Source organism: Lepus europaeus, chromosome 9, assembly GCF_033115175.1.
Source record: "Lepus europaeus isolate LE1 chromosome 9, mLepTim1.pri, whole genome shotgun sequence".
Classification (NCBI taxonomy): Eukaryota; Metazoa; Chordata; class Mammalia; order Lagomorpha; family Leporidae; genus Lepus; species Lepus europaeus.
The window spans coordinates 7,753,521-7,768,667 of NC_084835.1; the positions used below are offsets into that span (position 1 = coordinate 7,753,521).

General features: G+C 56.0%; 1 protein-coding gene across 2 annotated transcripts in view; it reads left to right on the forward strand.

Moving 5' to 3' along the window:
* IRAK2 (interleukin 1 receptor associated kinase 2) overlaps positions 1-11,138 on the forward strand; it is a 62,816-nt gene extending 51,678 nt beyond the window's left edge. Inside the window, exons 10-13 of one of the 2 annotated variants that reach the window (XM_062200448.1) lie at positions 735-797; positions 7,439-7,636; positions 9,081-9,336; positions 10,055-11,138. In XM_062200448.1, coding sequence (XP_062056432.1) covers positions 735-797; positions 7,439-7,636; positions 9,081-9,336; positions 10,055-10,170 — 633 coding nt within the window. In that variant the 3' untranslated portion in view covers positions 10,171-11,138. Of the gene's footprint in view, positions 1-734; positions 798-7,438; positions 8,712-9,080; positions 9,337-10,054 lie in introns of those variants that run through there. The other variant, XR_009866752.1, reaches the window with a different exon arrangement.
* The last annotated feature ends 4,009 nt before the right edge of the window (positions 11,139-15,147 follow it).

Here is a 15,147-nt window from a genome sequence, read left to right on the forward strand (position 1 = left end):
TTCTCTCCCTGTGTGCCCACGACTGCTGGATCCTCACTTAACGGATGAGGACCCCGAGGCTCAGAGTCCCGTTGTTCACCCAGAGGTCACCTGGGCGTGGCAGAAGCACTCTCGGAACTGAGCCCAGGCCCAGCGACGGCACGGCCCTGGACCTCCATGCCGGTGGCTCCTCCTTGAGTTCCTGTTCAGGGCAGTGTTTCCGTGTGTTAAGACGCGGGCCCCGGTTTGTCCGTCTCGTGGTGGCCGACACGCTGGTGCTGGGCTGTGCTCCTTCTCGGGCGGGCGTGTTAATGAGGAAATGATGTTGAGGCCCCCGGGTGAAGCAGGTGGTGAGCGTGAGGGAGGGAGACTGAGGTGCAGGGCTGATGCCTGCCTGCGGCTGCCTTTCCCGAGACGGACAGAGCAAGGCCAGCCTACCGCTGCTGCTGGGTTTGAATGCAGTGGCCTTCGAGAAGGCCTGTGTGTGTCTGTATGTGCACGTAAGTGTGCACTATATGAGTGTAAAACTCGGAGTAGGGCACCCACACACGCGCACGCTGGGACGTTTGAACTCCGTTCTCCCCGCCTCGCCGTCCGTCGGTGACGTCTCCTAGTTGTCAGAAGAGCGCAGCCTCCTCCCGTCCCAGAGCTGGGCGGTGGGTGGGCCCTGAGCCCGGCCTTGGCTCCTGGCCGAGGCTTCTCCCCTGGTCTGCTGTGCCTCGCCCCGTGCTCACCCTGCGTTCTCTCCTCCCCAGGTGCTGGCCGAGGTGCTCACTGGCATCCCCGCCATGGACAGCAGCCGGAGCCCGGCTTACCTGGTAAGACATCCGCTCACTTCCACAGCCGTGTGGCCGGGGACCTCCTGGGCCCGGGCACAGGTGTGGCTCAGGCCTCCGCCCAGGGCTTGATCTGCATCTGGGCGGAGGAACTTGGTGCTCACACCCCTCCAGCCCTTCCTCGTAGAGTTAGAGGGTTTGGGGGAAGTGTTAGTGTATCAGGCAGTTAGACAGCACGTGCGCATACGCTGGGGCCGGTTCGTGGTGGCCCCGTTTTCCTCAGCTTTGGGTGACTATAACCAAGTGCCGAGCACAGGCCGACTTTATGAAGAAAAGTTCCTTTCGTCATTCTTCAGGGGCCGAGATTCCAGGATTGGGCAGCCCCACTGATGAGCCCTCTGGTGGGGGCCTGATGGCGTGTGGGGTCATGGCGTGCGTGTGAGAGAAACATGCACACACACACAAACACACACACAGACACACGCACACATCCCCCATGGCACAGACTGGAAGCCAGAGAGAGACTGGCATGCCACAGTCCCTTCCGAGGGCCCCCAGTTGACCTAGGGAAGCCCCAGGCCCTTTCTCTGGGAGGTCCCAGCCGCACCACGTTGGGGACCAAGCTGCAGCACCTGGACCTTTGTGGGGCACCCTGGAGTGCTGTCCAGACTGCGGCAGGGCCTTGCAGGCCAGTCTCTGTAGTAGAAACGGTGACTCCATTTTGTATGTCAGGAAGCTGACCCACCCCATGCATACCCCCCCCCCCCCCCAGACAGTTCACTGAGAAAAATGACAGCGTGGCCTGCCTGTGTTCTTTCTAAATCATCACTAGGGCCTTGGCCTTCGCCTGCCCACGAGGAGGGCAGGGTCTGAGCACGACCCGCGAGCTCCAAGTTCCCGGTGTCAGAACTGGAAGTGTGCGTGGGGTCTTCCAGACTGTAGATCCTGAGTTCTTGACCACGACCCCTCCTGACAGTCTCCTGGCTGTGCAGAAGCGGGAGCGCAGTGGGTTCATCCCCATTGTACAGCTGGGAATGCTGAGGCCACGGGGAAATGTCTTGTCTGGTGCCTCCAGTAGGATCAGTAGTGAGCTGGGAGTGGACCCTGCAGAATTGTAGACCCTGCGCCACCTCTCACCCTCTGCATCAGCGTGGGTGTTGAGGACAGTGGAATCGTCAGCTTTCTGTGTGACTGGGCCCCCAGAATACCCCTGGTGCTCTGGGGTGGGCTCTGAAGGCCTCCCGCTATTGCACACAGGAAGTCATGGCTTGTCCCCTTGCTGGATTCCACGGGCACCACTGCATTTGGTCCCTGGTCCCCGCGTGCTATGGCACCGGTCGGTTTGGGCAGCTCAGATGTGGTTTGGGGTCCTGTGGGGGCGGCGTCTGCTCTTCTGTTTCCTTGGGACGCGCTCCCCTGCGGTCTTTGGGGCCGTCTGGGTGAGAAGCCTTTAAAACACTAAGGTGAAGTTTTCTTGGTTTAGGCTGATGGTGTCTAAGAATATGGACAATGCCATTTTTTTAAAAATCGAGTTGTGTTTTTTTTTTCTCCTTTTCCTGTATACCCACATGTGGTCTCTCCTCTGTTGTGCTGTGGTCCGTGCGGTCCAAAGGGTCATCACGGTTCCGTGAGAGAGGGGACACTGCTGACCCCTCGTGTGAGCTGTGGGCTCCGCGTGCCTGGTGCTGCGTGCTGGCTCGCGAGGCGAGACAGACGGGCAGGGAGGTTTGCTTGTTCCTCACGCGAGGGAAGACTGCAGAGGGGGGACATCCCTGCCCTCAGGGAAGTGGCCAAAGATAGAACGGTGCAGGCATGCACACCATGGAATGTGGGGAAGTGATTTGCTGGTGACTTTGTAAGCAGATGTGGAAGTCCGACAAAGAATGACGATTAAGTCTGTCACGGGATGCATTTTGAACTGCCCGTGTTTCTGAGAAATCCTCACCGAATCAAGGTCTGAACAGATCGGCTCTCCCCGGGGAGCCCCCGCCCCTGCTCTGAGCCGTCCCCCCTCGCCCTCCCGGCCCCGCCTCCCCCGGCAGCCACCCATCTGCATTCTGTCTCTGTACGCGAGCTCGTGTCTGGAGTTTCGTGTGCCGGATGTCGCACACAGTGCGCTCTTTCTGGCTTCCTGCGGGCAGCGCAGTGGCCGAGACTCCTGCTCCGTGGGTGCTGAGTGACCGGACACTGTGCTCATGCTGTGGTCTGTCCCTTCACGCCGTGGAGTGTTCCCAGTGTTTCACTGTCTTGGCTAAAGCTGCGTGTGTGCGACTGAGTGTGGACACGCGCCGTCATCTCTAAGCAGGTGTAGAGGATGCCTCCAGCGGCGTAGCCACCCCACAGCCAAGACCTGGGCCTTCCGCTGCTCCCCAGAACTCCCTCGGAACCCCTTGTCATCCACGCCCTCGCCCACTTCCAGCCCCGCAGCCGGTGCTGTGGTCTGGGCAGGCTGTAGCTCCTGAACACGGGCGGCAGAGAAGTCCCTAAGTCGTGGGCTGGTGGTGCCGAGAGGCGGAGGCTTGGTCCAGCTGTGGTGCTGAGGAAATGGACCATGGGGGCGGTCCTCGGGTCACCGGGACGTAACCGCACGAGGAGGCTCTCGCGCGCCCGCTTGCCCTCTCGGTTTCCTGGCTCGCCAGACGCCCGACCAGCAGGGTGGCCCAGCCTTGAGCTGTGACCCCCCCAAAACCATGAGCCAGAGTCAACCCTTCCCTTGTGCGGGATCGGTGTTTAGGTGCGGTGCTGGCAAGCTCACCGGCACAGCTGCCGACCTTTCTGCCGTGTGCCGGGAGTCCATCTTGCCTAGCGTGTCCCTGGCTTCTCTCACCTGGTACGGTGCTGTGCGTGTCAGGGTTTGTTCCTGTTGGTGCTGGAGCATAGGCCATGCACAGGTCGACGGCGACTTCTTTTTTCTTTACCAGTGGCTGGGTATTTGAGTTGTTGCCGGGTTTGGGTAATTCTGAATAAAGCAACATAAACATCTTTGTTTTAAAAAGATGTCAAGGGGCCGGCGCTGTGTCTCAGCAGGTTAAGCTGTGGTCTACAGTGCTGGCATCGCATACGGGCGCTGGTTTGAGTCCTGGCTGTGCCACTTCTGATCCAGCTCTCTGCTAATGCAACTGGGAAAGCAGTGGAAGATGGTTTGAGTGTCTGGGACCCTGGGCCCACGTGGGAGACCTGGAAGAAGCTCCTGGCTCCTGGCTTCAGCCTGGCTCAGCCCTGGTTGGTGCAGCCATTTGGGGAGTGAACCAGTAGATGAAAGCTTTCTCTCCCTCTCTATCTCTCTCTCTCCTCTCTCTGTGTAACTCTGCCTTTCAAATAAATGAACACATCTTTTTAAAACAATGTCAGGACATGTGTATTCTGACAGGGACATACCACTGAGTGACAGACGCACGTTCAGATCAGTATGTACAGAATGATCTGACTTCCGGTAAAATGGATACACTGTGACTTGTGTTTTTCACCTGTGAACTGGGGCTGATACTAGCACGTACCTGGTGGGTTCATTGACGTTTAGGTGGTACGTGCAGTGCCCCCATGGAATGCCTGAATAGCAATGCGAACATAGCACAGCGCGTGGCAGCTGTCTCTGCTGTTATTCTAAGGGCTCTCACGACGGGTGTCCGCTTGTTGTCATGGTGGTTATTATGTAAGTAACTAAGCAGCTAAAGTGATGTTAGCCGTAGAGCAGACAGTCGTGGGGACTGGCATAATCCAGGGTTCCCTCTGGATGCAGAAATGTGGGCACAGGTTAACTTGTGCTCCCAGACTTAGCCACTTCTCTTTTGTTTTAATTTTTTAAAGAGATTTATTTATTTATTTGAAAGTAGAGTTAGAGAGAGAGAGAAGAAGAGACAGAGAAATCTTCCGTCTGCTGGTTCACTCCTCAAATGACCTCACCAGCCAGGGCTGGGTCAGGCCGAAGCCTAGAGCCCGAAACTCCATCTGTCTCCCACGTCGGTGTCAGGGGCCCAGGCACTTGGGCCACTCTGCTGCTTTCTCAGGCTCTTTGGAGGGGAGCTGGATCAGGAGTGGAGCAGCCGGGACTCACCATCGCATATTGCAGTGCTGGTTCAAGTCCCAGCTGCTCCACCTCCAATCCAGCTTCCTCCTGATGCACCTGCGAAGCCCGAGTCACCCACATGGGGCGCTTCGATGGAGTTCCTGGCTGGTGGCTTCGGCGTGACCTGGCTCTGGCTGCTGTAGGCGTCTGGGGAGTGGAGCTGCCGTTCTGCTTCTGACTCAGCTCCCTGCCGCTGTGTTCCCTGGGAGGCAGCAGATGATGGCTCAATCCTTGAGTCCCTGCCACCCACACGGGAGACCCACGTGGAGTTTCTGGCCCCTGGCTTGGGCCTGGTCCAGCCCAGCCCCAGGGGACTGAACCAGCAGATGGAAAACCTCTCTGTTTTTGGCAGTCTGTCTACTAGTCTTTATTTTACAAGTGCATGCCTACATGCACTTGTAACATGTGTTACTTATATGTTTACTTATACTCTAAAGCTCTATTTATTTGAAAAGCAGAGTTGAGAGAGAGACAGAGAGAGAGAGAGATCTTCTATCTGCTGGTTCACTCCTTGAATGGCTACAGTGGCCAGAGATGGGCTGGTCTGAAGCCAGGAGCCAGGAGCTTCTTGGCAGGAGCTCAAGGACTTGGGCCATGTTCTGCTACTTTCCCAGGCACATTAGCAGGGAGCCGGGCTGGAAGTGGAGCAGCCAGGACCTGAACCAGTGCCTGTATGGGAAGCCAGCATTGTTGCCGGTGGTTCTCCTCACTGCTCTGCCATGCGTGGCCCCGTATGTTTGTTTTTAACAGTATACTTATATTCTATATTATTGATAGCATGGATTCCCATCAAACATTTATATTTTGTGTAGATAAAACATTAGGCAGTACTTGTATTTCTATATAACGCATATAACATACAGCATACAACACAAAGCACACAAATATTTACACATGTAACCAGATGGATTTACATATTTCACAGTATATAATTATATATCTGTATTTTTATTTAAAGACACTACATATATGACAAATAGATGCATGAAACATTTGTATATGTTACATATTTACACAATTAAATGTACCATAAATATAGATGTTTCATATGTTAATAAGATATAATGAATTAATGCACTATAATTCTAGCAGTCAATAGTATGCATAATTATGTAACATATTTCTTTTTTATGATATATATATAATTATTTTATATATAATAAATATGTTAATGTTTCTTTTTTTATTTATTTGAAAGAGCAATGGAGAGAGAGAGGGAAGAGAGAGGATCTTCCATCTCCTTGATCAGTGTGTAACCATTAGGGCTGGGTCAGGCTACAGGCAGAAGCCTGGACCTCATCCAGGTCACATCAGTGGTGCAGGGCCCAAGTACTGAACCAAACATTTGCTGCCTCCTGGGATACATTGGCAAGAAGCTAGATTGGAAGTGGGGGAACTGGGATCCGAATTGTCTCTCTAATAATGGGACGTAGGCATACCTTGCTGTGCCACATCCACCCCAGAATCCTACACGTTAAAATGTTTACTTTGAGGCCGGCGCTGTGGTGTGGTGGGTGGAGCCACTACCTCAGTGCTGGCATCCCATGTGGGCTCAGGTTTGAGTCCTGGCTGTTCCACTTCCGATCCTGGCTGTTCCACTGCCTGGGAAAGCAGTGGAAGATGGCCCAGCTCCTTGGGCCCCTGCACGTACATGGGAGATGCCAAAGAATCTCCTGGCTTCTGGCTTTGGATCGGCCCAGCTCTGGCCATTGCAGCCATTTGGGGACTGAACCAGTGGAAGGAGAACCTCCCTCTCTCTCTCTCTCTCTCTCTCTCTCTCTCTCTTCCTCTCTCTCTCTCTTCCTCTCCCTCTCTCTCTCTGCCTCTGCCTTTCAAATAAATAAATCTTTAAAAAAGGGTTTACTTTGGAAGGGTGCTCAGTGTAGCCATCAAGACGCTTGCAATGTGCACCGGAGCTCCTGGGTTCCACTCCCGGCTCTGGTTCCTGACCCCAGTTTCCTGCATTGCAGACCCTGGGAGGCAGTGGTGATGGCTCCAGAAAGTGGGTCCTTGACTTTCCCATGGGAGACCTGGATTGAGTTCCCAGCCTTTGGCTTCGGCCTGGTTCAGCCCTGGCTGTGGCAGGCATTTGTGAACTGACCCAGGGGATAGGAGCTGTCTGCCTCTCACATAAGTAATGAAAACTTCAAAAATAACTAAGCTGCTTGCTTTGTACCGTGACATCACCCCTGCACTTGTTAGTAAGATTAGGTCACTGATACCAGTGAGTGCGGCGCGTGGCAAGTGCGGTATAAATGCTGGCTGTGAACGTGAGTGACCGCTAGGTGTTCCTGCTTGGCAGCTGTCACTCCTGTGCCCTGGGTGCACTGTTTCATCTGGCGTCTGTGTCAGTGCTGGGAGCAGGTGGTTTTGTTGCCCCTGCTCTCCAGATAGGGTCACCGCGGCCTGGCCGGGCTGAGCCCCTGTGTCTGTGGAATGAATGTGTGGGGAGTGCCGGAGTGTGGGGGGCATTTCGCCATTCTTGGCTCTTGGGTGTTTCCATGTGTCTGGGACCTGTGCAGATTTGGTGTTTTTTTTTTTTTTAACGTCTGTTGGTATTTGAGAATTCCCATGTTGCGGAAGTTTCCACGCAGGCCTCCTCTTCTTCTTCCCATAGAAGGACTTACTTCTGCGCGAGATTCCAAGCAGCACCACGTCGCCCTGCTCCAGGAAGACAGCCGTGGAGGTGGAGGTGGTGAGGCAGATTTGTGGGAAGTACCTGGACAGGCGGGCAGGGAGGCCGCCTGCTGGCTGCATGGAAGCCCTGGCTGCCGCCTGCCTCTGCTTACGGAGGCGCAACGCCAGCCTGGACGAGGTGAGCCTGTGGGGCAGCCCCTTCCCCTGGCTTCCGGGAGCTGCCACCAGCGAAGTGGAGCCTGAGGCTTTCGACCCTGGGATTCTAACGGGACCCTGATGCCTCTTCCCACTGTGAGACGCCTCTCTCCTCTCTGCCCTCCTCTGTCTGCCTGGAGGGCCTCTCCACAGTGAGCCTGATGGGCCTAGCTTGGGGCAGCTGTCTGTCTCGTGACCAGGTCCAGTAGACAAACCTGGCCCTGCCGGTGCTCGGTCCCCCAAGCGACATGTGCAGGAGCGAGAGAGCGCTTGCTCGGCCTGTGGGTGGCAGACACCCCAGAAAGCCTCCACCTTGGGGAGCAAACATTTCCTGCGGGCATAAGTAGAGGTGGATTCCATGGTGGACGTTGTGAGCTTGGGGCCACTGCCAGGTCTCAGGGCAAGATCAGTGCCTGGGAGGGAACTCCAGGGGCTGTTGGCACAGAGGGGCTCCTCGGGACTGGTGGGTCAGGAGTTGCTGGAGCCGGCATGAGGGGCTGGGGTTGGGGGAGCTGCAGGGCCCCACTCAGGGCTCCAGATACCCACTTTTGCTTCTCATGGTTATATTGGGTGCTTACTGTTTCTCTTAAGGCCACTGTTCTAGCCCAAGCCTCCCATTTTACAGATGGGAAAGTAGAGGCCTCAAGTGGGAAGATGAGGCCACAGAGTGGGCTTCTGTCCCAGCTACAGCTCCTTTGACCACTGTCTTCGGCCATCACGTGGCAGCGGCTGGAGGCTCAGTCGCTGCGTGAGCCGGGGCCGGATCAGGTGCCGCCACGTGCCAGAATGCCGTGGTGTCCAGTCATTTGTTTAGTATTACCTGCTGGGTGCAGAGGGTTTATCTGTTGATGATCCAGGCTGAAAGCTGGATCCTGGAGCTCACGGGCACGGGCAGTGAGGCCAGGGCAGTGTGATGGGGACCCCACACTGGAGGGCTTCCCGAGGAGGTGACCTGTGAGCAGAGAGCAGTCACAGCCGGAGGATCAGCGTCTGTGTGTGGCCTGGGCTGAGAGCCTGGCACTCGGAGGACGTGGACACCGTGGCATGGGATGAAGCTGGTGAGGGAGGACCCCATGGGTAATGGGTTTTCTGTGTGTGGTGCGGGATCTGACGGCAAAGGGGAGTCTTTTTCCTTAGCTGTAGGTAGAGAAATCCCAGGGCAGGGTTCTGATTGGACCCCTTGGATCATGTGCCCAGACTTGGACCAGTCATCACGGTCAGAGGAATGGGGTCTTGTGATTGGCTCGTCTTGGCCGACGTCAGGCTGGTGTGGGGACAGGTTCATAGCCTCGTGCAGAAGGACGCTGCGCGTCCAACAGGACAGCAAGCATTTGCTCTGCGGCCTGCTCTCCCGAGTCTGGGAGCGCGGAGGTGGACCTCTGACCTCAGCGAGGGTTCTCGGTGAGCGCTTTTCTCTGCTTCCCAAGGTGCGAGAGTCGGTGGCCGCCATGGAGGAGCAGCTGCGCCCCGAAGGCGGGGACGCTGCCTCTAACACCCCAGAGGAGACGGACGACGTGGATAACTCCAGCCTCGAGGCCTCCTACGTGAGGACCACCCCCTTCCCGGAGGCCGCGGCCTCGGCTCTTCCTGTAGACAGTGAGGAAGGAAGGCCACAGGCCACCGGGCCCGCGGAGCCTGCCTCCTCCTCCGTGGCCAGCGCGCACCCAGGGCTTCACCGGGACGGTAGGTGCGGTGCGGGCAGGGTGCTTCTGCGGGCCCATGTGTGCCTCCCAGCCTTGAGCCCCACCTTCGTTTGGTTAGGCAGCCCTTCACCCCCCAGCCAGCTGCACCAAGGGAGACCGGGTGTCATCCTCGACACCTCCCTGCCCCCCTATCCCCAGTCTCCCCTGTGGATTCCCCGTATGGCCCCGCTGGGACAGCCGGACCACCTCCTCCTGTCGTCTCTGGCTCACTGCGGCACTCCCTTCACCAGCCGTTTGTCCAGGAGCCAGTCGGTTGTCAGAACACAATGTGTGTCACCTTTGAAGTCTCCATGGTGCCTGGGGACTGAACACCTCCCAGAACCAGCAAGGCCCTGAGTGGTCTGCCCTGTCCCCGCCCCGTCTGGCCAGCTGTTTGTAAAGATGCTGTCTGTCTCGGCCAGGCGTACCAGGAAAACCTTCGCAGTGACGTGCCCCACCTCCAGGGGCCATGGCTCAGGGAACGTCCCAGGCGCTGACCACTCCTGCGCGAGGGGAGAAGAGGAGAGAGGGGCCGGGCGCGAGGGGCAGCAGCGGGAAAATGCACGTACCCTTCAGGGCCTGGTGCAGGGAGCTGGCTTTAGGGGGGCGCTGACCGAGGCTGGCTTCAGAGGGGCGCTGACCGAGGCTGGCTTCTACACACGCGGGGCGAGGGAGGCTTCTGCTCACGTTGCTCTTCTTGTCTTTCCCCGGGACATCAGCTGCGGAGACCTCGTGGAAGATCGAGATCAACGAGGCCAAAAGGAAGCTGATGGAGGACATCCTGCTCTACAAGGCCAAGAAGCTGAACAGCGTGGAGCTTTTCGGCCCCTTGTGACGGGGTCGCGGCAAGGACCCCTGGGCCTCGCCTGATGGAAGATCGTCCGATCAACAGAGGGGGCTGGGGGCAGAGCCCGAGATCCGCCGGGACACATTGCACCGCACGTCGGCTTTCCTGAGAGTGAACTCGGGGACGAGACCTCAGCCTTCAGAGACACAAGGCCCTGCGGCGTCCGCTTCTTCCCTCTCGCAGTCGGAGTGGTCATCAGAGGCGAAGGGGTGTCAGCCCCGGGCGTGGGGGTCCTGTGACGGCCCTTGCCCCAGCAGGTGCTGTCACCCGGTAGCTCTCTCTCTGTGGCAGCCGGTGCGGCAGCTCTGCATTGCCAGATCTGAGTCGTGGTTGCCAACAAGCCCCTGCCAGCTTCCGCGCCCTGGAGGAGCGTCAGTGTGTGTCCAGGTGCTGCTCCGTCCCGGAGTCACAAATGCCAGACACCTGCCCCTCGGCTCCGCAGACTCTGCCCTTGCCCTTGGAGGTCCTGCAGCCTGCGTGTGCTGATTGAGCCCCCGCCCAGCCCCTCTGTCCGTGCGTTACCCGGACGCCACTGTGTGGCGTGGAGCTTCTCCTTGGAGAATGTTTGTTATTTATGCTGGATGATTGAGAGAATTAGTTGCGCTAGTTTCATGTCCGATTGTGCTGCTAACTAGGACAACCAGGTAGTTTTCTGGAACCTCAGTAGAGGTCACAGCTGCTCCCCCCCTGCTCTGGCTTGCTGGGAGGAACAGGTGAGTAGTGGGTGCAGAAGCACGTTGATGACGCACCTGTCCTGCGTTGTAAGCTAGAGAAAAAGGCATTGCATGTACATTTCAGCCATTCATTTGGTGTTTATATAGGGAGTATATTTTTGGAAAGTCAGGTTGTAAATCTTTGTGAAGCATCTTAATTTACCAGGGAAAATGTCCTATTTAAAATAATTCTACAGTGCCTTTTTTTTTTTTTTTTAAATAAAGAAATGTTTGTAAAGTCAGTGGGTACTTTTAATTCTTGTAATTACTTTTGTGTCCCCGTGAGTTTGTTCAGGGAAGGTGGGCTGCGTCCTGAAGCCGCAGGTGCCAGTTGTCCATGGCTGCACGGTCAGGGACCACGTTCCCTCGTCCAGACCGTGGAGAAGTGAAAAGTACTTGTGTCCCAGGGTTGGGGCGAGGCAAGGGGCAGGGCCTGCCTGTTGGATGCGCTTCACAGCCCCCTTCGTGGGCTGCTGTGGATTGACAAGGACGGCAGCAGCGGTCGGGGTCCCTGCCCACATGGACGTGACCTGAACAGACACTGGTTTTTTTTTTTGGACAGGCAGAGTGGACAGTGAGAGAGACAGAGAGAAAGGTCTTCCTTTGCCGTTGGTTCACCCTCCAGTGGCCGCCGCAGCTGGTGCGCTGCGGCCGGCGCACCGCGCTGATCCGATGGCAGGAGCCAGGTGCTTCTCCTGGTCTCCCATGGGGTGCAGGGCCCAAGGACCTGGGCCATCCTCCACTGCACTCCCTGGCCACAGCAGAGAGCTGGACTGGAAGAGGGGCAACTGGGACAGGATCCGGCGCCCCAACCGGGACTAGAACCCAGTGTGCCGGCGCCGCTAGGCGGAGGATTAGCCTATTGAGCCGCGGCGCCGGCCGACACTGATCTTATGCCCTGGGGTTGTGAGGGCTGGATGAGTGCATGTGGCACACACTCCCGTGCCCTACACAGGACCTGGCATGTGGTGGGCACCGTGCAGGCCAGCCACCATGCTGCCTTCCAATGGGCCTCAAAGTTATGTCTGTTTTTTTTTTTTTTTTTTTTTTTTTTTTTTTTTAGCTAAGAGTTGCATGTGATAAAAAGAACTCTTTTGAGCAAGCGCCGCTGCTCATTAGGCTAATCCTCTGCCTGCGGCTCTGGCACCCCAGGTTCTAGTCCTAGTTGGGGCGCCGGATTCTGTCCTGGTTGCTCCTCTTCCAGTCCAGCTCTCTGCTGTGGCCCGGGAAGGCAGTGGAGGATATCCCAGGTCCTTGGGCCCTGCACCCGCATGGGGGACCAGGATAAGCACCTGGCTCCTGGCTTCGGATCAGCGCGGTGCGCCAGCCAAAACATGCAGGCCGCAGCGGCCATTGTGGGGTGAACCAACGGAAAAGGAAGACCTTTCTCTCTGTCTCTCTCTCTCACTGTCCACTCTGCCTGTCAAAACAAAAACAAAAACAAAACAAAAACAAAACTTTTCCCACTGTTATCTTTTTTTTTTAAGGGTTTATTTAATTTATTTGAATGAGTTACAGAAAGAGAGAAGGATAGACAGGGTCGGGAGAGAGAGAAAGCGAGCTGTTCCATCTGTTGTTTCACTCCCCAGCTGGTGGCAATGGCCAGAGCTGGGCCAGGCCAAAGCCAGGGGCCAGGAGCTTCTTCCAGGTCTCATGTGGGTGGCAGGGGCCCAAGCACGTCTTCCTCTGCTTTTCCTCGGTCATCAGCAGAGAGCTGGATTGGGCGTGGAGCAGCCAGGGCACAAACCAGCGCCCATGGGGGATGGGGGTGTCACAGGTGCGGGATTTACCTGCTGCACCACTGTGCCGGCCCCTCCCACAGGTTCTTGGCTTTATATTTCCTCTCCCCAGAGGCAAACGATTACCAGGCTGGGGTATCCTACCAGAGCTGAGAGTGTATTTGTTTTAAAGATTTATTTATTCATTTTTGAAAGAGTTACAGAGAGGCAGAGAGAGAGAGGGGTCTTCCATCTGCTGGTTCACTCCCCAAATGGCCACAATGGCCAGAGCTAGGCCAGTCCGAAGCCAGGAGCCAGGAGCTTCTTTCGGGTCTCCCACACAGGTTCAGGGGCCCAAGACTTGGGCCATCTTGTACTGCTTTCCCAGGCCATAGCAGAGAGCTGGATCGGAAGTGGAGCAGCTGGGACTCGAACCAATGCCCATATAGGATGCTTAACCCTTTACAACACAGTGTCAGCCCCCGAAAATGTGTTTGACTTTTTTTTTTTTTTGGTGCTAAACTTCCTGAGTCAACAAGGAAATGCAAATTGAAACCTCAGTGAGATACATTCCATACTCACAACTATGGCTATGATTAAAAAACAAAACAAAACAAAACTTTCTCCAGGAGGTGGAGAAACTGGAGTCTTCGAACACTGCTTGTTGGGGTGCAAAGTGGTTCACTCATTTTGGAAAGCAGTTTGATGATTCCCCGAAAGTTAAACATGGTGTTTCCACAGGTCCCAGCGACTCTACTGCTCAGTTTCTACCCAAGATACGTCCATCCATCCTAAGTTTCACCCCGAGGCAGATAACAGATTATTCGTGACCGCTAAGAGGTGGAAACAACTCAGCTACCCTTCAAATAAGCCACACGATGGAACGTTATTAGCTGTAAAACAGAATGACGCTCCGGCCCGCGATACAGCACAGATGAGCCTGGAGATGCTTAGGTAGGGGTGAACAGCCTGCCAGCCACCTGTGATGCCATTCTCCCGTGGCCGAGTGGGGACAGGAACTCGATCCGTGATCACGCTAGGAGTGTGTAGGTGGGCGTTTAGGGCCCTGCAGTGGTTGGGATATTAGCCTGGATGTCCCCCAGAGTACCCACGTGTTACAGGCGCGGTGCCCAAAGTCTGATGTTAGTGGTCCTCAGTGGATGGCAACTTAATTCAGTTAACGGTGCTTGGGGGTGGCGCAGGCTGGATAAGGAGTTAGAGTGGAGCCCCTGTGATGGAATCGTGGTGGCTGGAGGCACAGGTGTGCTTCCACTTGCCATGGGATGCTCTGTGCCACCTTGGTGCCTGCCGGCTGGAACACCGTCAGCAGATGCTGACCCATGGGGCTGCCCTCCGAATGGCAACCAGAGATGTGGCCTTGCCTGAGTTACCGTGTTGTGGTAATGCAAGGCGGACTGATGCGTGGGGGCGTGGACGAGGTGTCTTTTTTGGGGTGATGACAATGTTTTAAACTTAGATCCTGGTGATGGTTGCACAGCTCTGTAAATATACTAAAACCACTGAGTTACACACTTTTTTTTGTTTTTGACAGTTACAGATAGAGACAGAGAAAGGTCTTCCTTCCGTTGGTTCACCCCCCAAATGGTTGCTACAGCCAGCGCGCTGCGCCGATCCGAAGCCAGGAGCCAGGTGCTTCCTCCTGGTCTCCCATGCGGGTGCAGGGCCCAAGCACTTGGGCCATCCTCCACTGCCTTCCCGGGCCACAGCAGAGAGCTGGACTGGAAGAGGAGCAACTGGGACTAGAACCTGGTGCCTGTATGGGATGCCAGGCCACAGGCGGAGGACTAACCAAGTGAGCCGCGGTGCCGGCCCCTGAGTTACACACTTTAAGTGGTTGTGAATTCTATTTCGGTGAAGCCATTAGGAATACAGAAATTTATAAAAAGACATGCTCATTTGTCTTGGGGCCCCACCCACCTCTAGATCTTTTTTTTCCTCTAATTTTATTTATATGAGAGAGTTATAGAGAGAGAGGGAAGGAGAGAGAGAGAGAGGGAAGGAGAGAGAGAGAGAGTCTTCCATCTGCTTGTTCTCTCCCAATATGACTGCAATGGCCAGTACTGGGCTAGGCTGTAGCCAGGAGCTTCATCGGGGTCTCCCATGTGGGCCAGTACTTGGGCCACCTTTGGCTGCTTTTCCCAGGCCATTAGCAGGAAGCCGGATCAGAAGCGGAGCAGCTGGGACTTAGACCAGTACCCATATGGGATGCTGGTACTGCAGGCATGGTTCAACCCACTGCACCACAGCACTGACCCCTTCGACTGTCCTTTTAAATGTCCTTGGTCATTGTTCCTCCCCTGCATTGCAGATCTTTTTGCCTGTTGTTCCTAGTGTGTAGGGATGGCCCCGAGGGTGGCTCAGCTTATGGCTTTCCGGTTTTGTGATGGCGTGGACACCGTACTCCCTGGACACGGGAACTGGGGTCGCTGCCTGGGCTAGCCATGTGCCCTGTGCCCCTGTCTCTGATGCTGGGTGGTGGGGTGATCCCTGCCGGCCCCGTGATCACAAGGGAC